At 40.0% G+C, this 23,144-nt stretch overlaps 1 protein-coding gene, 1 long non-coding RNA gene and 1 pseudogene across 3 annotated transcripts; 1 reads left to right on the plus strand and 2 right to left on the minus strand.

Annotated features, from left to right (window-relative positions):
- Nucleotides 1–1,953: 1,953 nt before the first annotated feature.
- Nucleotides 1,954–3,313, plus strand: LOC148693560 (uncharacterized). The gene is made up of 2 exons (XR_015952785.1): nucleotides 1,954–2,139; nucleotides 2,736–3,313. It is a non-coding gene; the product is annotated as an uncharacterized LOC148693560 (long non-coding RNA).
- Nucleotides 3,314–5,025: 1,712 nt separating this feature from the next.
- On the minus strand, nucleotides 5,026–6,491 carry LOC137730139 (uncharacterized). 2 transcript variants are annotated; one of them, XM_068469202.2, is made up of 4 exons: nucleotides 6,192–6,491; nucleotides 5,986–6,097; nucleotides 5,545–5,652; nucleotides 5,026–5,365 (listed from the first exon to the last, which is right to left on the minus strand). In XM_068469202.2, the coding sequence occupies exons 1-4, from the start codon at nucleotides 6,275–6,277 to the stop codon at nucleotides 5,264–5,266; spliced, it is 408 nt and encodes a 135-aa protein (XP_068325303.2). In that variant the 5' UTR covers nucleotides 6,278–6,491; the 3' UTR covers nucleotides 5,026–5,263. The 2 variants fall into 2 exon arrangements, with proteins under 2 accessions (XP_068325303.2, XP_068325304.2); XM_068469203.2 differs by having other exon boundaries at nucleotides 5,986–6,091; nucleotides 6,192–6,487.
- A 14,587-nt stretch (nucleotides 6,492–21,078) lies between these two features.
- On the minus strand, nucleotides 21,079–21,835 carry LOC148693561 (uncharacterized; annotated as a pseudogene).
- Nucleotides 21,836–23,144: the final 1,309 nt, after the last annotated feature.

The following is a 23,144-nucleotide window of genomic DNA, read 5'->3' on the forward strand; positions in this document are numbered from 1 at the left end:
TCTTTCAAGTAATATGTAGATATGGTTGCCCTTGTAAAACGAATCTTATACCATCAATTACAAATCTAATAATGTATCTTCCTTATCATTTGCTTTCTTATCTGTTTGTATTAAGTTTTGAACGATGTTATTTGTATCATGTTTATTGATCACATTGCTTAGGTGAGTTTTGATGAATAAGATGCTTTCTTTCAAGTAATATGTAGATATGGTTGCCCTTGGAATTACAGGTAATCATGCATATGACTTCATCCCGTGCATAATTGCCTACAATTTGGCCCATTGCTTTGGTGAGAAAATGAGTGAAGAATAAGGCCGTGTTTGGTATTACCTTTTTCCGTAAAAACTGCTTTATTTTAAAGTTGAGCAATAAAAAAGTGAGATAAAATTAAAATATCTGGCTAATTTAAAAAAAAAAAAAAAATGTTCTTCCAATAGCAACTTTTAAAAGCAACATGTAAGTTGTTTTAATAAAAGACAGAGTTGAGCCATTTAATGAATATTTCCAATTCTCGTAATATCCTTATTTGTTTTTAAAAATTTACATTATTTAACCTTCTATACTCACTTTATCTCTTGGAGAACAAAGTGATTGCTATCACCTACTACTACAAATACTAACTTTAGATCACCACTACCATGACCACAACCACCATTACAACCACCATTACCACCGTCGATATTGTTGCTGCCACCATTGCCATCACCACCATAAACTACAGTTGCCACCACAACAACAAACACAACCACTACTCTTACCACTATTGTTACCTCATTCTAACCACCACACCTCATTATTGGCACCACCACCATACCCTACCTTTGTAGCTGCCATCACCACTAGCGCGACATCACCATCACTACCCTTACCATTGCTATCATCACAACCACACCCACTACCATGTCAAATTTTGTCATTATATACAATTATATCACTTTTACATTAAAATTTCTCAAACTTTTTTACACGACTTTTTATACTTACTCTTACCACTATTGTTACCTCATTCTAACCATCACACCTCATTATTGGCACCACCACCATACCCTACCTTTGTAGCTGCCATCACCACGAGCGCGACATCACCATCACTGCCCTTACCATTGCTATCATCACAACCACACCCACTACCATGTCAAATTTTGTCATTATATACAATTATATCACTTTTACATTAAAATTTCTCAAACTTTTTTACACGACTTTTTATACTTACCACTTTTGAAAGTACAGTTTATCAAGCGCTAAATTGCTTCATTTACAACTGATTATTCTTAAAGCACGGCAAAAGCAGTTAAAAAAAACATAGCAATTCCAAACTGGCTTAAGAGTAGAATTTTTATTCGACATGATTAGGAATATACCATAAAACAAATAGCACATACCTGTATTTGATTCACGGTATCTCTAATATGGCTTGTATGAAAAATACGAGACTAGCTACAAGTAATTGTTCGTTGCTCAATAATACTAGAATCATCCATATATTTGGATTAGTCTACCGTATGTACTTTGTTCCGATTAATTACAATTCGTAGATAAGATGCAGCCGAAACATTTCTTGAACGAGTTCATAAAGGGAAAAAATAAATGCACATTTTTTAAAACTTTCACATACTTGTTAATCTTGTCATTTTTTTTTTGTTTAATTTAATAAATCTGATGATCGGAAATAATTTAAAAAAAATGAGTAAATTGTCGATTCTCTTCTCCAAACTTTCACATAGCTTTCGATTCTCCCTCCCCCAATTTTATTGGAAAATTAAGGACTCGAACTAATTTTTTAGAAAATTTCTCCTCTACGGTGAGTTTTTCATATATTTCATCGAAATTTCAAGTAAATTAGAAGCATGTGCACAACAAGTGACAATTCTTTGTGGGTAAAAACGTCATTCAGCAAGCCCTTCACACGACATACCCTCTTCAATCGCATATTTGCAGAGTCCCCTCTTAGAAATCTAGGGTCTTCATGCGATTTGCAAGGTGGATGTTCACCGAAACTTGGGCAAAATTGACGTTGCCTTTGTCGATTTCATAGTTAGTTGATGGTGGATTCGACAAAATCAGTGCAAAAAGTTTTGAGAGTTGAAGATGCCCCTGGAGGTGCGAGACGGGGGGAATCGTCCAAAGTATTGCAAGTATATTTTATCCCTTTCGTAATTGTTTGTTTAATAGGTAGATGCCGACTTTACATGGTTTTTTTTCTCTTCTGTAGCTTTGTACGAGATTTCTTTTTGGTTTTCAAATGGTAGTCAAATGTATATGTGGTCTTAAAGAAATTATGACTTGATGTGATCTCGCTTTTTCGTGATGATTTTTTATGGCCTTACTTTTCAGCAATGTCCATTGTGGTTGTCTGTATTTCTCTGTTGCTGCTATCGTTTATTGTAACAGATTTGTACTGGTGGCTCTTGTGCGCTTGGCGGTTGTATGTTAGCTCTTGTGGTTGTCGTTTAGAGGTTTCCTCTTATTTGTCTATTTGTGTAATTCACTTCAGATCAATTTATTGGTCACTGAAGCTATGTACCCAATGACACCCTTATAATGGTTCGTGTTGATTAATGAAATACACTATCGTTTCCTGTAAAAAAATAAAATAAAATAATGTCCATATCTGCGCATTGGTTCAACGTAAATTGTTTGAGATGTATTGTAATGGGATCTCAAGATGACCGAGGTGTCATTTTTATTTAAATTGCAATAAACTATTGTTAACATCATTGATTTACTTCAGGGTTTAGGAGGTAAGCAAGATCAAGGTGAAACTCAATCTCAAGTTCCAATTCAAGCACAATGTCAAGGACGACCTAAATGGGTGAGGGTACGACACTACAAGGCAACGAAGTTACAAATAAGTTCTTCTGGTAAAGATAGGTGATGAAGTGCTAAGATAAGACGTTAACCACGGGACTGTGCAAGGTGAGGCTCTGCCTTTCCCCTAGAATCCACTCCAGGTCACGGAGCTCTCAACTGCATTGTTTAGGTTCCCCAATTTTTGTTTTGTTTTGTTTTGTTTTTTTTTTTTTTTTTCTCCTTCTTAGCTTTCACCTTTCCAAGTTGCTGCTTCTACATTACAACCTTAACCTTACGCAACCATCAGAAATGAAAATGGGTTTAGGTACAAGTTCCCAGCTAAACGAGGAAGGCCATGGAAAGTGTAGTTGATCTCAACGTGTCATGTGTATTTTGAATAGAACATTTGTGCTCTTGTTTTGATAACTCAAACCTTATTTTGCTTGTGTATTGGTTGAGTGGAATGCCCATATTTTGTAATTGAGATTTTATAGGTTATATGCCTTATGGATGGTGAAATCTCTTTTGTTTTCCAACTTCTTAATGATCATTTTGCGGAATTGTATTGGGACTATTATGACATTATGAAAAGTTGTAATTATCATAAGCATTTTTTTAGAAGTATTATGAACATGTTTCTTATATTAATGCATTGTTTTGGAGATAATAACACCATGAGTATATGTTCATATTATTATTTGTTAGAGAAGAAAAAAAAGATGGTAGTAGTTCTTGCTCCAAGAAAAAGAATAATTTAGCTACATATGAAGACATAACACCATGTATCATTTCTCATGCTATAGCATGTGTTGATTGAAAAGGAGGGAAAAATGAAATTGAGGATAGGAATTAGCAGGAAAAAATAGAGGAAAAGTTTTGTTTTTGTTTTATTTTCAGTTTTTTAATTGCTTTTAAGAGTGAAATGATTTAACTATACTCACATGTCGTGCACATGCTCTCATTTAACGGAAATATGGATGTAATATATGAAAAACTAACAGTGGGGGATATCAGCTAAAAGAAATTTTAGTTTGAGTCCTTAATTTTCCAACAGAAAAATTCAGGGAAAAAATTCAGGGAAAAATTGAAAGCTAAGTGAAGGTTTAGAGGAGAAATCGGCAGCTTACTAAAAAATATTAGACTCAAGATCAGAGGGGGCGTTGGGGGTGTGAAGGTGCAATGGCACAGGGCTTCGAATTCCTTAAGAACCCCAAAATTTTGGTTGTCCTATATTATATACGAGTATAAATTTTCTAATAAAAAAATTATTAGTTGAAAAGAAAAATCATCATCATATAGTTTTATCTGTATTACAATTAATTGAGTGGAGCTTATACTTAATAGGCTTTTTAGTCAAAATGGTCATTGAGATTTGCATAACTTCTCACTTTGGTCCCTGAGATTTGAAATCAATAGAAGTAGTCCCTGAGTTTGTCAACCATCAATCATTTTGGTCATTCCATGAAAAATCTCCATCAAATAAGGCTAAAATGATAAAATACCCTCAATTTTTTTTAATTCATTTGGCCCATTGTTTATTAAATTGATGGTATTTTCGTCATTTTGGTCCTTATTTAATATAAATTTTCATTGAATGACCAAAATAATTGATAGTGGACAAATTCAAGGACCACTTCTATTGATTTTAAATCTTAGGGACCAAAGTGATGAGTTTTGCAAATCTTAGGGGACATTTTGGCTAAAAAGCCTAATTAATATATTAATTTTCCACTCTTTTATAGCAATAAAAAAAACTTGTATATTACATTCTTCCACTTTTCTTTATCAATAAAAAACTAACTTGTATGTTACTTTCTTTCACAAACACAAACGTATTTTTGCATCTCTCTTTTAGCCATGCTCCAGTTTTCATGGATGAACCCTAATGGCAGTTGCAGATTATTAAATTAGTAAGAGTGAGATGTTGATTTCAATTGAGTTTGGATATTGGTTATGGAATTCTGTATGAATGTATTGTCTAAAAAAATATTTTTAAGGAGGACCTTTTTATTAAATCGCACTTAGACCTCCAAAATATCAGAAACGGTCTTGCTCAAGCCTGAAGTATGAGTCCTGACAGCCTCAAATCCAGACGCACGTAAAACGTGTCAATTGTCCACCGAACTGATATGACAACAAACCAATCCCAAAACCAAAATAAGGATAAATCATTAGCCAAAGAATTAAAGAAAACCGGAAAATTTGATGTGAAAGTCATGAGTAAATTCAGGTAAATGGAAAATATTTTGCGTGGTATATAATATAGGTGAACGAAATGGTTAATATTTCATAGACTGAAGGTACAAAATCAGTAATTTGATACACTTGCTATACCATGATGGATTGGCTACACGAGAAGATATACACACTCGTGATGTTAAACAGGTAGCCATGCAAAACAAGTTCAATTGTGACCTGTTGTTGCAGTAGCCAGTATGTATTCTTCAAATCTTTGGATGTCCAATTATATCAGAGTTTGGAAAGCAGTAAAGCCAGCTGCTCATCAGAGACCTTAACTTCAATGCATGCTCCCAATGATGCAGCAAGTCTTGCAGCTAACTGATGCTTACACTGGACAACAAGAAGCATAACAAAAATAAGAACGCTTTCGTACTTTTTTCGTTTTTTATTTTCAGAGGAACTTCAGAATGGATGAGCAAGTTTGGATCCCCCTCCCCATAGTTTAGATTAATTAGAACAACGCTCGAATCGATCGAAAATTGGATGAGCAAGAGAGGAATCTCACTCACACAAAGCTGCTCTCCTCTGTTCACAATGTCATAGAAGAATGAATAACAAGCACAATACTGCTCAGCAAAACACAAGTACTCCTCCTTCCTCTGCGATTCTCCGACGACCTAACCACACAACGTAAATTGAGAATTGGGATTTCATTTTTCACTTCACGTCAAATAAATTTACAATCATTTAGCCCGAATGAACATGATTCATATCCCAGATTTGATTTCCATGAATGACAAGGTTTCTTAATCTTTTTGGCTAAACAAGAACATAACAAATAATTTTCTGCCCAAATTCAAGCAATGTTCATCCAAATTCCAAATTTTCAGATAAAATTTAGCCCAAATTTCAACAAATTTTCATCCGAAATTGTGTCCAAGCTACTAAATCCAGTTGAAAACAAGTATGCAAAACAAACCCAGAATTTGATTTGATCAAAAATTTCAAACCTGAAAGATGGAACGACCACTGGGCTCACCCAAAACCCTCTTCACACCTCTCTGATCCACTATCCTTGTTGCTCTCTCCAAGTTCTTCCCAAACAAGAAATGCAGGCTGAAGCTTTCCCAGCAACCAAACACTCAATAACACAATTGGAACAATTAATTCAAACGAAATTAAAAGGAAATTTGAAATGGGATGAGTGGAGACTAACACGGAGAGCTGATCGTCGGTGACTGAACGAGTTGATTCAATCGCCTTCCACACTGCCTCTGCAACCAAGCTACTTGAATTGCTCATCTCCCACCTTTTCACTCTCTACAAAAGAGGGGTTTGATGGTAGAGTTGCTTGAGCAAGGAAAAGAAGTAGGGTTTGTAGTACCTGAATCTGAATGGGTTCCCTAGAGAATGTTTGACTAGAGCTACTGGCATTCTGTGGGGATGAAGCATCCTTTCCACACGAATGAACATTTTCCACTATTTTTTAACGAGGGCAGATTTCGCTTGTGAATTTTATCAAGTTATTGTTGTGAAAAAACTAAAACTTGTTTCAGCCTTATCAGATTATGAATGTAATTATGTAAATCCTATTATATTTAATATATCTTTTAGATTAGCTATTGGCTTAGTTATTTTCTGCCAATCAAATTCTTTTAAAATAAATTAAGTTATTTGAAACGACTATGAAGCATGAAAACATTCTTTATGATGGATGAACCTCTACATTTATATTTTCTTTCCGATATATATATTGTATATGTTCATATAATTATCAATATATATACATATTCGTATTCGTGCATTACGTAATTATAAAATCGCTATTTGGAATTTGTGGGTCAAAGAATCGAAAGAAAATATAAGCAAATTTGGGTTTTTCCAAACCCTAGAATTTGAGAAAAAAAAATCTAGGAATTCACGCCGAAGATGTGAGCAAAGCCGCGCTGGAATAGACGGCAACCCCTTTTGGACATAGTTGTGCTCGGAACCCAAAGCCCACTTACCTGGGCTTCTCTCTTTGTAGATCTCGGCCCGCATACTAGCAAGCTTTTTGCTTTGCTGGGCTTCCTCTTGACCCACCTTCAATCAGCCTCCAGCAGTTGACCGGGCTTGTCTTCCTAATTTTTCCCTTGGCTCGCATTGTAGCAGCAGGCCTACTGCTGTGGATTTGTTTTTTCCTTTTCTCCCGCCCCGTGACTGTAGCAAGCCTGCAAGCTTGGTTTTGCATGTTTTAGGCAGCCTCACACAAGGCCAACTCGCATCTTGCAGGTGTTTAGCTTTGCAGATTTGACAGCAGCCAGCAATCCAATGCTGGGCTGCCTCTTTTCTTAGCCCAAAGCCAATTTTTGGTTGTTTTTTTTCAACCGCACCCATATTTTTTTGGTGCCCAATTTCACGGCCTTAACCAATTTTTAGGGCTTTCCTTTTGCATGGCCTGCAACCATCTAGTCCAAAATATGACCTAAAATTTTGTAATATTTTGCTTCTACGATCGACCCCGAATGGTCTCGGTCTATTGAATTAATTAAAAGTAACTAGCAGTCCATTAAGCTGACAAGACATCCAAAATTATGGGCCTTAAGCCCATTTTTGACATCAACGATTCAATATTTTATATTTTTGTTTGAATTGTTGACACCTTTTCGTAGTCCTGACGCACTCACACTGGAGTTCCTGAAGCAACCTAAATCCACTACACTTAGTTGTATATTGTATTTTGTGTTCTCATAGGTACCTCCTTTTATGAACTGGAAGTTCATAACTAAACTCGAACGTATAGTTTCGAATTTAGTGCCCTTGAAATCCGTAGTTTTCATAAAACAACACACCCATGAAAATCTGACGTTTTTCATGTAAACCATGTCTTAGAACCCGAATGTTCTAACTTTGATACTTATGGATGTTCATTCTCATAACACCAATCACAATCTTGTTCCCTCCATTCAATGGATTGTCGAACCATGACAAGTTCAATTTCATTGATTTGGATGTTTCTAACAGAAACCACTTTATGTGGGTACAAAACATGAATCTCCACTTAACTATCAAGAAGTTGAGAAACCATTGAAGCAATAATGGCATGGAAGAGCTAAATAAGCATCCGCCATGATCTTCACCCGAAGACTTATGCTCGAAGCATAACAAATGGAAGTACCTCCTTAACGAGGATTCCATGGCTCTTTGGCTCGATCCTACGGACCGTCTAATGAAAGATATTGCCTAAAGCACACCGTGATTATGTCCATGAATAAGTACCATTCTGAAGTTTATAAATCCTATCAAATTTTGACTAGAGAATACCTTTCTCATCCTTCCTTGTTTCTAACTCCCTCTTGAAGTAGCAGTGTAAAGAGTGGAAGTTTACCAAATTCTCGGGTCTGATTACTACCACACATGTGACAGAACATCATATACTCAACTTCGACTCGAGTCTACCAAATGGTGGTACCTAGTTTCAGCTGAGGCCTACCAAAATGTATACTCTGCTTTGGCAGAGGCATACCGAACATGCATCTCCAACTTCGGCTGAAACTTTTCGAACCCAAGTCTGAGTCTGTCCCCTCTCACAATCCAATTTCAAGCTTATTTTTACAACATATGGCAGAATCAAGGCTTGTCAAGGTTTGGCATCATGCCCAAAGCGTGATCGTCGACACCTAAGACCTAAAACTTCAAGAATACTGGATAGTGTTGCTGAACTTCAACCCTACAGAATCTACTTCCCTTTTTTATGGAATAGATCATTAGTTATGCACCTGTTCGGGCCCCTACCAATGTCGTTGAGGAGCACCATTCTTGTAGTCAATATGTGTGACTAATTGTGCTCCGCTGAACACTGTTGGAAGAGCCGAATTTTGACATGAATGGCCTTGTTCGCCAAATCCCTATAATGACTTTGGTTTACTTTGTGGACAAATTTCTATGTTCTTCAATTCGCGTTTGGTGTTTGTTTTCATTATGGATAATCTTATCAAGGTTGTCCTCGAATATGAGTTAATTGAATCATGTTTCTAATACATGTGACCGAATTTAATTAAACATGTGATCAAGTACAAATGTGGAAAAGTTAGCTGTCTGAATGAATGCGATACTACGCACATTAACTTTATACCTAAATTGCATCTCTAACAACAACTTCAGGTTTATCCAACCTAATTAATAGCATTGGAACACTCCTCATTGTATGAATAGTAGTAAATTACCATTTACGAAACCTTATATTCTCCCCGTTCAAGAAGAACATCGTTGAGTCTTAAGGATATTCGAGAGAACAATGATCATGAATGAAACCACTAAAGAAAACTGAGTAGAATATATTTGCACCACCTCCAAAATACAAGCCCGAAGCTATATTTTGGGACCAATGTGCTGCCTCCTAACTGGGATACGCCACATGTGGCCGGCCTAGAATTGAGTGGTTTAAGCAGTTTATTTGGCTTGGCACAACTGTTTAGGACACTTAGGTTGAACAATGATGACATGCCGCATCTTTTTACCCAAAGTAAGGATAATGTGCCTACAAGCACACTTTGCCAAGCCAGCTCGTTTGGGAAATTTTATTTCTATAACATCCTTACCAAAGATACGAAATGACCCTCTTTTCACAGTGGATTCAAGGGAATATATGTGGACTAATCCAACCAAAATGCGGATCATATAAATATTTATGGTTTTGGTTGTTGTATCGACAAAATGATCACATGTTTGTCCACACACATTACTGCTAAACTTCTTGGCCGTCTTTAAGGGATCACCATCTTAATCATCCCATAAAGTCTAGAAGACTGGATAATGTTGCAGTATATCGAAGATGCTTCGATAAGTATTGCATTTCTTTTGGGTTTATAATTGGACATCAAATTCCCATGTTCATCCCAAAACAGCCTCGCAAAATTATCATAAAGCGCAATTTAATTGATCACCCGGACCTTGGTGAACGCACCAAGTTGTTGGTTTCTGCCTAGGTTATGCAATCTTGTACACCGCTATGTTGGTTTGCCTTGAGGCCCATTGCCACCTAACCTATTTTTCGACATTACAGTTGGTTATTAGGTACGAACCTGACGTTTCATACTTACATGTTTTGGGTGTGCATTCCATGTGCTAAGTTACATCGCCGCAACGTACCAATATGGATCCTCAAAGAGTGATGTGAATATTTGTCGATTATGATTCTCCTTCGCACTAGCTCTTTAGAGCCCTTGCAATCGATCTCTTTACCGCTCATTTTGCGGATTATCACTTCAATTAGACAGTCTTCCTGCCGTTAGGGGGAGATAAGAATTTCAACGTTCCTGGAGAACGACGCGAATTTGCGTGAACATTACCCACTATGTCTTATCTCAATCCCTGTACCGCACAAGTGTCATAAGCAACTGCGTGTATTCTAGCTTTTAGAATGTTGCTCCAGACTCATTCCTCTGATCTAGCTAAAGTGATGAGATCATATACCAGCTACAAATACGCCTGCAAGGATAGACGTACTTAACGAACATCGAGTCAACATCCCCGAAGGGTGTGCCACCCCTATTGGACAGTTTGGCCACCCCTATTGAAGGTTTGGTACATTGGCGGATAGCCAATCAATCTGTCTCGGCCTAAAGCAAGACATATCACTTGGTTCATTGGATTCACTTCCCTAAAAGAGGAAGATCACGACATAAAATGAATCTATACTCGATCGCTTTTTCAATCATTTCCATCTCATGAGATTAATCTGGATTACTCTCGAGACTTGAAGTTCTCGGTCCAATATACTAGTTTAGATGATAATGGAATTGGAATAAGATTATCATTGATGATGTTTTCACTTATATGATAGCTACCAACATAAATGAAAAACGACATATTGAACCATGTTTTGTACTATACTTGACCAATCCCGGAACTACTAAGCACTGGTCAATAGCATACTGTCAAGGACCCACAAGACTTTTCCTCCAACCAGGAGGCCAATCACAACACGACACATGTCAGTATCAGAGGCCAATCATAGCACAACACGTGTCGATATCAGAGGCCAATCACAACACGACACGTGTCAATGTCAGAACAAAGCTAAAAACTCTCTTCTATAAAAGGAGATCATTCTCCCACAATAATCCCTAATGTCATTTGTACTAAACTATCCATTAGAACTCACTAAAAGAGAGCTTGAACCTATGTATTTGTGTAAACCCTTCACAACTAATGAGAACTCCTCTACTCTGTGAACGTAGCCAATCTGGGTGAACCACGTACATCTTGTGTTATTTGCTTCCCTATCTCTATTCATTTACATACTTATCCACACTAATGACCAGAGCAACCTAGCGAAGGTCACAAACTTGACACTTTCTGTTGTACCAAAGTCCTCGCCGATTTTGTGCATCAACATTTGGCACCGTCTGTGGGAATCGCACTTATTCCTACTTTCTCTAGCTTTGTCAAGCTGGTTTCCACCATTCGCACACTTTCTTTCAACCAGGCACCCTTCTCCAACATGGGGAGTGAAGGGAGCCACAACACACAGAACGACACCCCCCTCGCACTTAGTGCAAAGCAACGAAAGAAGGAATGAAAGAGGTTTGCTCTTTAGGCTAAAGTCGATGAGTTAGAGGCTCAGAACAACAAGATAGCGATAAAGAATGAGATCCTCCAGGAGCAGTATGAGAAGCTCTTTGGAATGCTTCATGAAGCTAGGCATACTCAAACACACGAACTCATCACCCCCGGGGAAGTCAACCACCACCTGGGTACCCCCCAACACTGGGGATCACCTGCCTTCAACATGGATATCCCTAATGAGGAGCGAGTTACTCATCAAGGTGTTGATCAACATGAGACCTCTCTCGACCCAGCTGATTCGACCCGAAGCAGGAGAAGTGAAGGAAGGCACCTTCTTGCAGAAGGAGTAGAAGGATCAAAAGCTGTTTATCGCGACTGTCAGGCCTTCCTGAGGCAACGTCGAGAGAACCTCATCCATATAAGCTCGAAGGTCAATGATCCAAGGGTTTCTGAAAGGTTCGGTCATCTCCCATGCCCCAAGCCAATTGCCAATCTAGGGAATGAGCGACATGTCCTAGAGGAATATGAAGGTACGGGGAACTCGGGGGCATTTCGACAGGCTCGCCCTGGAAGTCAGTACGATGAGTCCAAAGAAAAATCTCATGCCCTTGACCAAGCTTTCCTACTTCCAAGAGAAGATGGAGACTTACGGAAGAAGGATCCAGCAGTACATGACTCCACTTAGGACCCCCTTGTCCTACAACTCCTTGAGGAAGTCAACAAGTTGAAGGCCGAACGTCAGGCCAAAATACCTAACTGGAACCAACCTAGGCCTGGCCCTCTTACAAGGAAGATCCTTGACACCCCCTCAAAGCAAAGACAAAGCAGAAGCTTGGCTTATAACTCTACACTGGAAGGGAGGACCCGATTGAACACCTTAACCTCTTTGTGTCCACCATGGCATACCGAATGCACACTGACAAAGAACGATGTCGTCTCTTCCCCTCTACCCTCTCTGGCGGAGTTCTGAATTGGTATTGCCGTCTTCCACCTGAGACAATAGACTTATTTGAGGAACTGAGGAAACTATTTGTCTATCAACACATCTTCCAGACAGATCACTTGCATTTCGTAGATGACTTGTACACTATTCACCAGAAGCCGGATGAGTTAGTACGAAAGTATGCTGGCCGCTTCAGCCATGAGTATTCTCGCTGCGTTGAGACAGATGACAAGACCGCCCTTAAAGCCTTCACGGCAGGCCTACACGACTGTTTCTTCAAGTACGTGATCAATACTAACACTTGGAAGACTTACTCTGAGGTAATGGCACATGCTTATAACCATGCCTCCGCCAAGGCAAGGACATATCAAAGGAAACTCCCTACAACCATCCCTTATCAGCAAATAGGGAGTGGAAGCCAAATCCAACCGAATGAGAAGACCTTAACCTTCCAAACAGCAGCGACGCTTCCCCTTGCCCTACCTAATACCTCGCCAAGTCAACAGGTGTATGATTCTCAGGGCAAGAGGAAAGACTTCCATCCTCACTAGTCTCATTTTAATAAAAAGAGTAAGGGGCACTATCACGATAACTAAAGGTATCACCACGATAATACCCGACCCCAGGCAGTCAATGCAGTGGGCCAAACACGTGTCAAGAATGGTCCTACCCCGAGGTGTGAGACATACACACCTTTGAACGCCACATGCATGGCCATTTACCCCAGTATAGCTCATTTGATACCTAAGCTAAGGCCGAGGGAGCCAGATTTCAAGTCCACGAAGAACACAGGCATGGTTTGTGGTTACCACGAATATAATGGCCATGACGGTGAGAAATGTATCACCCTCCGTGATCATATTGAAGCTTTGGCACGTGAAGGAAAAATTGACCAGTTCCTTCTTCACCCTCCAGGGGATAACCGCAACCAATGCCAAGTGAATGTGATATATTCCATAAGCGGTGGCACACCCATATCTGAATCTTCCAACAGGGCCATGAAAAACAATGAACGAACGTTGAAGCCTGGCCACCAAGTGTTTCACGTGGAAGACATCAGGAAAGGCAAGTATCAAAAGTCTAACTGGGATCCAATATGTTTCTACCCTGAGGAAAAAAGAGGTATCATCTATTCCCATAACGACCCACTGATTGTGGAGGCTCACATAGCCAACTTTGATGTACGACAAATCCTGGTAGACATGGGGGCGTCAGTCAATATCATGTTTGCTGAAGCATTCAAAACACTTAATGTAGCTGAACACTTGCTCGATCACTCGGTTTCTCCTCTGATAAGCTTCTTTCGTGATGTCGTGCAACCTTTAGGGAGCGTACATTTACCCTTCACCATTGGTACAGGCCCGTACACAGCCACCATCACCACTAACTTCTTGGTGGTTGACTGCCTAACGGCATACAATGTCATCTTTGGGCGCACATGCATTAATGATCTCAAGGCCATGGTATCCACACATGTTGTTGATGAAATTTCCAACCCCCTATGGCAATGGTTACATCAGAGGAGATCAACTTAGTGCATGGTCATGTTACAACACTTCAGTCAAGCAACAACACATGCATGTACCCAAAGAAACATTTTATATACATGACCAAGTTATCAAGACCAACTCGAACAAAGCGAACTTGAATATCCACGATGGTAACAATCAACCCAACGATCCTCGAGATGACTCTTTCACCCAGCAAGCATAACCTGGTGAAGAGTTGGAGAATGTCTCTATCTCGAAAGATTATCCAGATTGCATAGTGAAGATTAGCACCACTTTGTCACCACTCATTCGGTTGGCATTGATCTCTTTTTTGCAAGAGAACACTGAAGTCTTTGCCTGGTCATACGAGGACATGCCAGGCATCTCTCCTGATATCATCTGTCATCGCTTGAGTATTGATCCTAAGACCAAGCCGGTGAGACAAAAACAAAGATCTTATAATGCTGAACGATATGAAGCAATGAAGGCAGAAATTGAAAAACTCAAAAGCATAGGCTTCATCCATGAAGTCAATTATCCAATGTGGGTAGCAAATGTGGTCTTTGTTAAGAAAAATCCGACCAAGGAAAGGCTCTTGCTTCAAAAGATCTTGTGGAAAATATGTGTCGACGACACCGACTTAAACAAAGGATGCCCGAATGATAGTTTTCCCCTTCCTCTCATTGATAGACTTGTAGACTCTACAACAAGGTGTGAACTCTTGAGCTTCATGGATGCTTACTCAGGGTACAATCAAATCCTTATGAACCCTTCGAACCAAGAACACATGGTCTTCACCACTGATAGAGGACTATATTGCTATAAAGTCATGCCATTCGGCCTAAAGAATGCAGGGGCGACTTATCAAAGATTAGTCAATTCAATGTTCGTTGAACAGATTGGGAAAAGTATGGAAGTTTATGTTGATGATATGTTAGTCAAAAGCAAACATGCTGACCAACACATTGCCAACTTGTCTGAAACCTTCTCCATTCTGAAGAAGTATCGAATGAGGTTGAACCCTAACAAATGCGCTTTCGGTGTGGGCTCTGGAAAATTCTTGGGCTTCATGATTAGCCAACGAGACATTGAAACTAACCCCGAGAAGATCAAAGCAATCATGGACATGAAAGAACCAGTAACCTCAAAAGACATCCAGAGCCTTACTGGCAAAGTGGCAGCCTTGACCAGGTTCATCTCTAAGGCCATAGACAAATGCGCTCATTTTTTCAAAGCACTTAAGGGAAGTAAAAAGCACATTACGTGGATCGATGAATGTGTTGAAGCATTTAAGAACATCAAGGAGTACATGAGTAAAGCCCCTCTGCTTTCCAAACCTGAAGTTGGCGACACCCTAAGGGCGCGTTTGTTTGGCTGGATTAAGTTTCACTGGATTGGACTACTTAGCTAGGATTAGTAGTCCAGTGTTTGGTGTAAATTAGGATTGTGTTTAATGGGATTAAGCCGGACTCGTGCCGACTAAATCCTGCCCTAGGTGGGCTTAGCGAGAGCCACCAAAAACGAGGGGATTCGTAGTCCCGTTTTTGTTCTTCGCTTCAACTCGTGTTTCTGTTCTTCGATTCACCGCTTCACCTCCCTTTCTGTTCTTCACCTCAGGCTTCACCTCGTGTTGCTTGCTTTGCTTCTCTCCTCCTTCCTCTTCTCCATCTCAGAGGATCTCCAAGTTTGCAATATTGGGTTTGACAGAAACGGATCCAAGAAATCCAAGCCATCATCGTCTCTCACTTCCCTAACTCCACAAACCCCGACTCGTCGCCGGTTAGCTCACCAGGCATCGCTGCAGGCTGGTTTGGCCGCTCCACAAACTTGCAGCTCCGATTGAATCCACAGACTTAGAAATCTCTCTCCAGTTTGAATCTTGCACCAAATAAAAACCGAATCTTCCACCACTTCCCCGTGTTTCCCCCTTCCCCAATCTCTCGAACCTTCTCCATCATTCCTCTCCTTGTTTCTTCTCCCCCATCTCTGCAACTCTCCTTCCCGAAGCAAACAAACCATATCCACACCCACACCCCACCGCGACCTCCACCAGAGTGTCTCACACCTTCTCGAAGACTCTCTTCTCCTCAGTCTCTTCCCTCTCAATCTCTCTCTCCCTTAGTCTCTCTCTCATGACTCCTCTATCTCCAATTTCTCACACCTTTCGGATCTGCCGATTCTCAACCTCCTCCTTCTCGATCTTTCTCGCCCAGTCTCTCTCTCTCTATCTCGATGCCTCTGTCTCCAATCTGCACAGCTTTGCCGGTTTTCGCTCCCTCCCGAACCGGAGATCGTCCGATGGGATCTCGATCAAGAGGTTTCGGACGTGGTGGAGAGCGTGGGATGGAGAGAACAAAAGAGATAAAAAGGGAGAAAAAGATGAAGGCTTCCAGAGAGAGGGAGAATATTATTAGAATAAAAAAGGTAGAATTAATTAATATAATATTATTAAATATGAATTAAAAAATATAATATTATAGTTTGTTATTATCCTTCTTTTTAGTCCGACACTACACCAAACGCTTTACTAAGCCAGTCCAGCTTAGTCCCTGCAGCTAGTGCAGTCCGAGACAGTCCGGTGCAACAAACGCCCCCTAATTGTCTATCTATCTGTCTCAGCTTTAGCAGTTAGTTCCGTCCTTATTCGTAGGGATGGTAGTATCGAACAACCTGTCTACTACGTTAGCAAGGCTCTACAAGATGTGGAGACACGATACTCCAATATTGAGAAATTAGCTCTAGCATTAGTCATGTCTGCTCGGAAACTTCGCCGTTACTTCCAAGCACACTCTATCATCGTGCTTACCAATCGCCCCCTTCGACAAATACTTCAGAGTCCTGACACTTTGGGGCGAATGATCAAATGGGCCATAACACTGGGAGAGTTTGACATTTCCTACCACCCAAAGCTAGCTGAAAAGGGCCAAGCTGTTGCAGATTTCATTGCCGAATTCACTTATCCCGTTGACATTTCTCCTACACCTGAGGCAGCGGCTTCATCACCCTTGGAAACCAGAAAGGTAGAACTAACACTCCCAGTATGGACTCTATATGTTGATGGCTCATCCAACCAATAGGGTTGTGAAGCAGGAGTAGTCCTGACTACCCCGGACAAAGTGGCAATGGAATATGCTCTTCGCTTCAAATTCAAGGCGTCAAACAATGAAGCCGAGTATGAGGCCCTTTTAGCAGGCTTACGTTTGGCCAAACACCTTGGAGTTAAACAAATTAATATCTTCAGTGACTCCCAATTGGTGGTTAACCAGATCACGAACAACTTTGACGCTAAGGATAACTCCATGGCAGCGTATCTTGCGCAAACGCAGCTTTTGCTCAAGCATTTCCACTACCAGATCACCCAAGTCCCTCGAGCGGTACACAGTCATGCAGACGCTTTGGCTCGCCTCGCCTCAGCAGTGGAAGACAAGATTGGGAGAAAAATTCATGTCGAATTGTTAGCAACACCAAGCACCATGGTCACATAAGTGTGCAACTTGCAATAGGGGGATAGCTGGATCACCCTAATTTATAAATTCCTTGTTCATGGCACTCTCCTAAATGATAAAGTCCAAGCTAAACAAATTCGATACAGGTCTACCCGCTACCTGATCATTAATGACCAACTCTACAAGCGAGGTTTTAACCTATCATACTTACGGTGCCTCACACCTGCGGAAGTGGAAATTGTCCTTCGAGAAATACATTAATAAGTCTGTGGAGATCATGTTGGATCTCGATCCCTAGCACACAAGGCTTTTCGCCAAGGATATTACTGGCCAACACTTCACCAAGATGCCATCAGAATATCCCGCTCATGTGATAAGTGTCAACACTACGCAACTATTCATTACTCCCATCCCGAGCCTCTTACTCCTATGATCAGCCTTTGGCCCTTCGCCCAATGGGGACTTGATTTGATCGGCCCAATGCCTGCAGGAAAGGGCAAGGTCTGTTAGGCAATCGTTGCAGTTGACTACTTCACAAAGTGGGCCGAAGTAGAACCCTTGGCAACCATTACTGAGGCAAAAATATAAGACTTCGTATAGAAGAACATCCTTTGCAGATTTGGCATTCCTAATGTGATAGTCACGGGCAATGGGCGACAGTTTGACAACAAGAAGTTCAGGATGTTCTGTTCTATGTTCAACATCAACTTATGTTTTGCCTCCCCAGCTCATCCCCAGTCTAACGGACAAGTTGAGGCCATCAACAAAATAATCAAGCGCACTTTGAAAACCAGCTTGGACAAGGCTAAAGGTTGTTGGCCAGAATTTGTACCCCAAGTTCTTTGGTCATACCGTACTTCATATCGGACTTTAACAGGAGAAACTCCATTCTCACTTGTCTTTGGTACAGAGGCTGTTGTCCCAGTTGAGCTTAAGCAAGCAACGTTCCGAGTCCAGAACTACATGTAAAGTGAAAATGACAAACAACTCACCCTCAACTTGGATCTAGTCGAGCAACACAGAAACCAAGCTCACTTGAGGAATGTCGCCTACAAGCAGCGCATCTCTAACTACTATGACTCAAGAGTCAGACCTCGCTTTTTCAAAGTGGGGGGCTGGGTATTGAAGAAAAGATTACTTTACGACAGAGTCCCGAGTGAAGGCACGCTTAGCCCAAATTGGGATGGACCGTTTAAAGTTATTGGCATCAGTCGCCTTGGTTCTTACAAGCTAATGAGCTCCGATGGCAAGACCCTTGGCCATCCATGAAACGCTGATCACTTGAAGTACTATTATAGGTAGACTCAAACTGTACAAGTGTGGAGCTACGGCCATTCGGCATCCTATGTAATGAAGGCCATTTGGCATCAATTCAATAAAGAGGTGATTTAGACAACTTGGTCTTAACTCCCTTACATCCCTATCACTGAAACGCTCAGGTTTGAAGCTTCAACACGAATGCTTACAACATGAAATAAAGTCTAAGTATATGTCAACATGACTTATATCCAAACAAGGGATCCCTTCATGCATAGCAAAACATTCATAAGCATCACTCATGTCAATCAACATAAACATCATACATTCCAACACATTCATACATAAACATCATACATTTAAACACATCCATACATAAGCCAACTGTGCTTCGAAAGGGTTCAACACACTTTGTGTCATTCGACACTTGCTACAATGTGTCTCGACACCTTGCCCTTATTCTCACCAACCAAGTGATGAAATGTGAAGAAAGAACTCATTTTCATGCCACCAACAAGGTGATGAAATGTACAACCTTTACTCTCCTTCATGCCACCAACCAGGTGATAAAATGTACAACCTGTACTCTAATATCATTTGGCAACTTGCCATTCATGCCACCAACCAAGTGAAGAAGGAACTCATCTTTGTGCCACCAACCAGGTGATGAAATGTGATGAAAGGTGATAAAGGAACTCACATTCGTACCACTAACCAAGTGATGAAAGCAACTCACTATTCATTCCACCAACCAGAAGACGAGTGGTACAACTTGTACATGTGAACTCCTAACATTCACAAATAATCAAAAACCCTCAAGCTTTACAACTCAACCAGGGGAGCACTTATGCCTAACAAGAGTTATAATCACCAACAAAGTGTTATTGCAAGCCAACAACGACTTCAGTGCATGATCTACAAAGATCAAGCTCTTCAGCCGTCTTACATCTGCTTCAGACATTTCTCATCTGTAACAATGCAAACACTACAACTCGTAGAAAGCTTCACACACTCTTGATCAAGACTGTTCGAAGCAAATTTAATTTATATGATTCATCCAAACCTTCGACTACTACAAGGTGTGGCTTGCATCACAATCTCTTGCTCAACAGTGTGGAAGCAAAATTTGTATATGTTGTCTCTCTTCCACAAAATTTGTATATGTTGTCTCTCCCACATTTTCAAATTTCTAATTTTCCCAAAAAAAAAAAAAAAAAAAAAAAAAAAGAAATTGGGAAATTCAACAACTTCAACAAATGGAAGGTAACTACAACTCTCAAAAGCTTCACACACTCTTGATCAAGATAGTGTGAAGCAAAACCAACATATGGTGCCAATAAAAGCTTCAACAAGTGAAGGCCAACAATAAATGTCAAAAGCCTCACACACTCTTGATCAAGATAGTGTGAAGCAAAATCAATTTATGGTGCCCAACAAAGCTTCAACACAAAAGCGTTTCACCTACAAAGCTTCAACACAAAAGCTTCACCTACAAAGCTTCAACACAAAAACTTCACCTACAAAGTTCCAACACAAATGCTTCACCTACAAAGCTTCCATACAAAAGCTTCACCTACAAAGCTTCAATACAAAAGTTTCACCTACAAAGCTTTAACACAAAAGCTTCAACCCCAAAACTTCAACACAAAAACTTCAACACCAAAACTTCACCTACAAAACTTCAACATCAAAGCTTCACCCAAAAAAAAAAAAAAAAAAACAACATTTTCGAAAATTCGAAAATTCAAAAAAAAAAAAAAAAAAAAAAAAAAAACATTTCGAAAATTCGAAAATTCAAGAAAAAAAAATCAAAAATTAAAAAATTAGAAAATTCAAAAAAAAAATAAACATTTTCGAAAATTAAAAAAAAAAACATTTCGAAAATTCAATAAAAAAATCGAAAATTCAAAAATTAGAAAATTAAAAAAAAAAAAAAACATTTTCGAAAATTCACGAAAATTCAACCAAAAAAAAAAAAAAAAAAAAAAAAAACACAAAAAAAAAAAGGAAAGAAAGAAAGAAAGATGAACCTAGGCCTTCCTTTCTTTGGGCCTAAACAACTTTCATACCAAATATATATGAAGAAGGAGTTTTGGGCAACCACTTAGAAAGGAAAATGGTGAAGTTTTGTTTGAAAAATTGCCTACTAGCAAGGCACCTCCCTCGACCGGAGACTTGGGGGACTCCTACCATATACCACTACACCTTGGTACTTAGAAATTTCACGACTACTCAGTGCCTTGGATTTTTCAAGTCCCCAATCGAGAAGTTTTCCTCACTCAAGAAATTAAGAGAGCACTACTTCAACCCACAGGGTCCATCCACGAAGTTTCAACATGCAAACTTCAACAAAATAAAAAATTCAAAGAACTTGGTGAAGGATACCTTAGTGTATTCAACACAACACGTTGAATGAAGTAAAGCTTATTTATTGATATCTTCGATAAATTACAAATACGTGCATACACATGAATCAAAACAAACAAACAGGAGGGCGCCTTCACAAAGGCTGCTCAGGAGAAGTCTCAACACTGGGCAAAGCCCCAGAAATAGGAGGCACCGGAGGGTGATTATTTGGAGCCTCAGTATTGGGCAGAACCCCAGAAAGAGAAGGCACCAGAGGTTGATCATTTGGAGCTTCAGTATGTGGTACAGCCCTAGAGGACGAAGGCAATAAATGCCTTTCGAACAAACTCACAAACCTCTGATAATCATTTAAAATCTGACCCTTGGATTCCTGTAACTGGTTAAGCTTTCTCTTCATGGTTGTAGCATAGCTATGTGCGAGCATGTGCAACTATCTATTCTCGTGCTTAAGCCCTCTGATCTCCTGTTTGAGAATTATCACTTCAGTCGCCAATGATTCAACTTGGCGAGTTCGAGCAAATAGGCGTTGAGCCATATTAGACACAGAACCTGCACACTGAACACTGAAAGCCAGAGAATCCTTAACAGCCAACTCATCAGATCGTTTGGAAAGTAGTCTGTTGTCTTTGGGAGTGAGAAGATTCTTGGCCACCACCGCAGCGGTCATATCATTCTTCTTCACAGAGTCCCCAATAGTAAGGGGACCAGTAGGAGATAAGAAGGATGGGCGCCATATGTTATCCTGAGGAGACATGGCTACCTCTCCTACAACATTCAAGTCCAAACGACGGTCGGACGGGCCAGACATTCTCAGAAAAGATGAAGAAAAAAATGAAGTAAAGTAAGTCTCAGAAGTACGAAGATAAGGGAAAAATTCCTACAAGCAATAACTTTCAGAACGGACTCCTTGAACTTAATTGGTGCTCCTATAAAAGAAAGAGCCAGATCTTCAATAAGATTGCTTGTTCAAAAATCGAAGAGGCACCACTCTCCAAATTTCGAGAAGCGGATTTCCTGGGTTAAAATTTATTAGCAATCTTCACACGCGACATCAGTTCCTTGGATACCAAGGACAACTTTGCCAAAGAACTCTGACAAAGTTAAGACGGGTAAATGTTGAAGGCCCAGTTACCCTACTATTACCCACAAAGATAAAGGAACAACACCACTGCTTGATTATTGGAAAATCCTTATGTGTGTCAACCTCTGTACTCCGTGGCAAAGCAGACTTGCAAAAATGCCCAACCTTTCTTCACATCTGAGAAAACACTCCCAACAAGATTGCTTGCCCAGAAATCGAAGAGGCACCGCTCTCCGAATCTCGAGAACCATATCCCTAACAAGATTGCCTGCTCAGAAATCGAAGAGGCACTACTCCCTGAACTTCAAGAAGTCGGATTTCATTGGATAAAATTTGTCCACAATCCTCATATGCAACATCAGCTTTCTGGATACCACATACCACTTTTTCAAAGTGCTCTGACAAAGTTAAAACACGTGAACCTTGCAGCGACCACTACATTGCTTTGACCGAAAAGGGTAAAGGAACAGCATTACCACTCACTGTTAGGACAATTCCTATATATGACGACCTCCATCATCCACAACCAGGCAGACCTGCGAAATAAAAAAAAAAACATGCTTAACCCTTCCTCACATCCGAAATGGCACTCCCAATCTAGGCTCTCGAAATACTCCGTTTTCTTCTCCTTCGATAATACCCATGCCAACCAGCCACATCAGAGCAAGAATATCTCATATCATCAGGGTTGAAAGCAAGAGTATCAAATATCATGCTTTTTCCCTGTCTTTTCCTTTGCCCTTGCTCTTACCTGTAGGACAAAGAGAAAGAATGCAATCAGTCGGAACCTGAAATCAAACTTCCAATCTAGTACTGATTGCCCGGAACCTTTGCCTGGTGGCTTGCCTAGCATTACTCTCAAGTACTCATCCTCAACTGTTGTCAAGGTCATGAATTCCTTCAGCAAATACCTCAAAACAGTTGGTACGATATTGGCTCTTTACACTGAAGCTGCCAAGTATGGATGAGTCACTGAGAAGTCGTGCTCTGAAGGACCATTTAAATGCAAAGGTTGTGCACCATTTCTGCTATACAA

Source organism: Pyrus communis, chromosome 10, assembly GCF_041283825.1.
Source record: "Pyrus communis isolate YQ-2024b chromosome 10, ASM4128382v1, whole genome shotgun sequence".
Lineage (NCBI taxonomy): Eukaryota > Viridiplantae > Streptophyta > Magnoliopsida > Rosales > Rosaceae > Pyrus > Pyrus communis.

What these genes read in the sequence shown, in the direction of transcription:
- LOC137730139 (XM_068469202.2), bottom strand. Translation starts at nt 6,277, where the DNA reads ATGAGCAATTCAAGTAGCTTGGTTGCAGAGGCAGTGTGGAAGGCGATT. An exon ending in ACCGACGATCAGCTCTCCGT is followed by an intron (nt 6,098 to 6,191) that starts GTTAGTCTCCAC and finishes TTGCTGGGAAAG; the next exon opens with CTTCAGCCTGCATTTCTTGT. An exon ending in ACAGAGGAGAGCAGCTTTGT is followed by an intron (nt 5,366 to 5,544) that starts GTGAGTGAGATT and finishes CTTGTTGTCCAG; the next exon opens with TGTAAGCATCAGTTAGCTGC.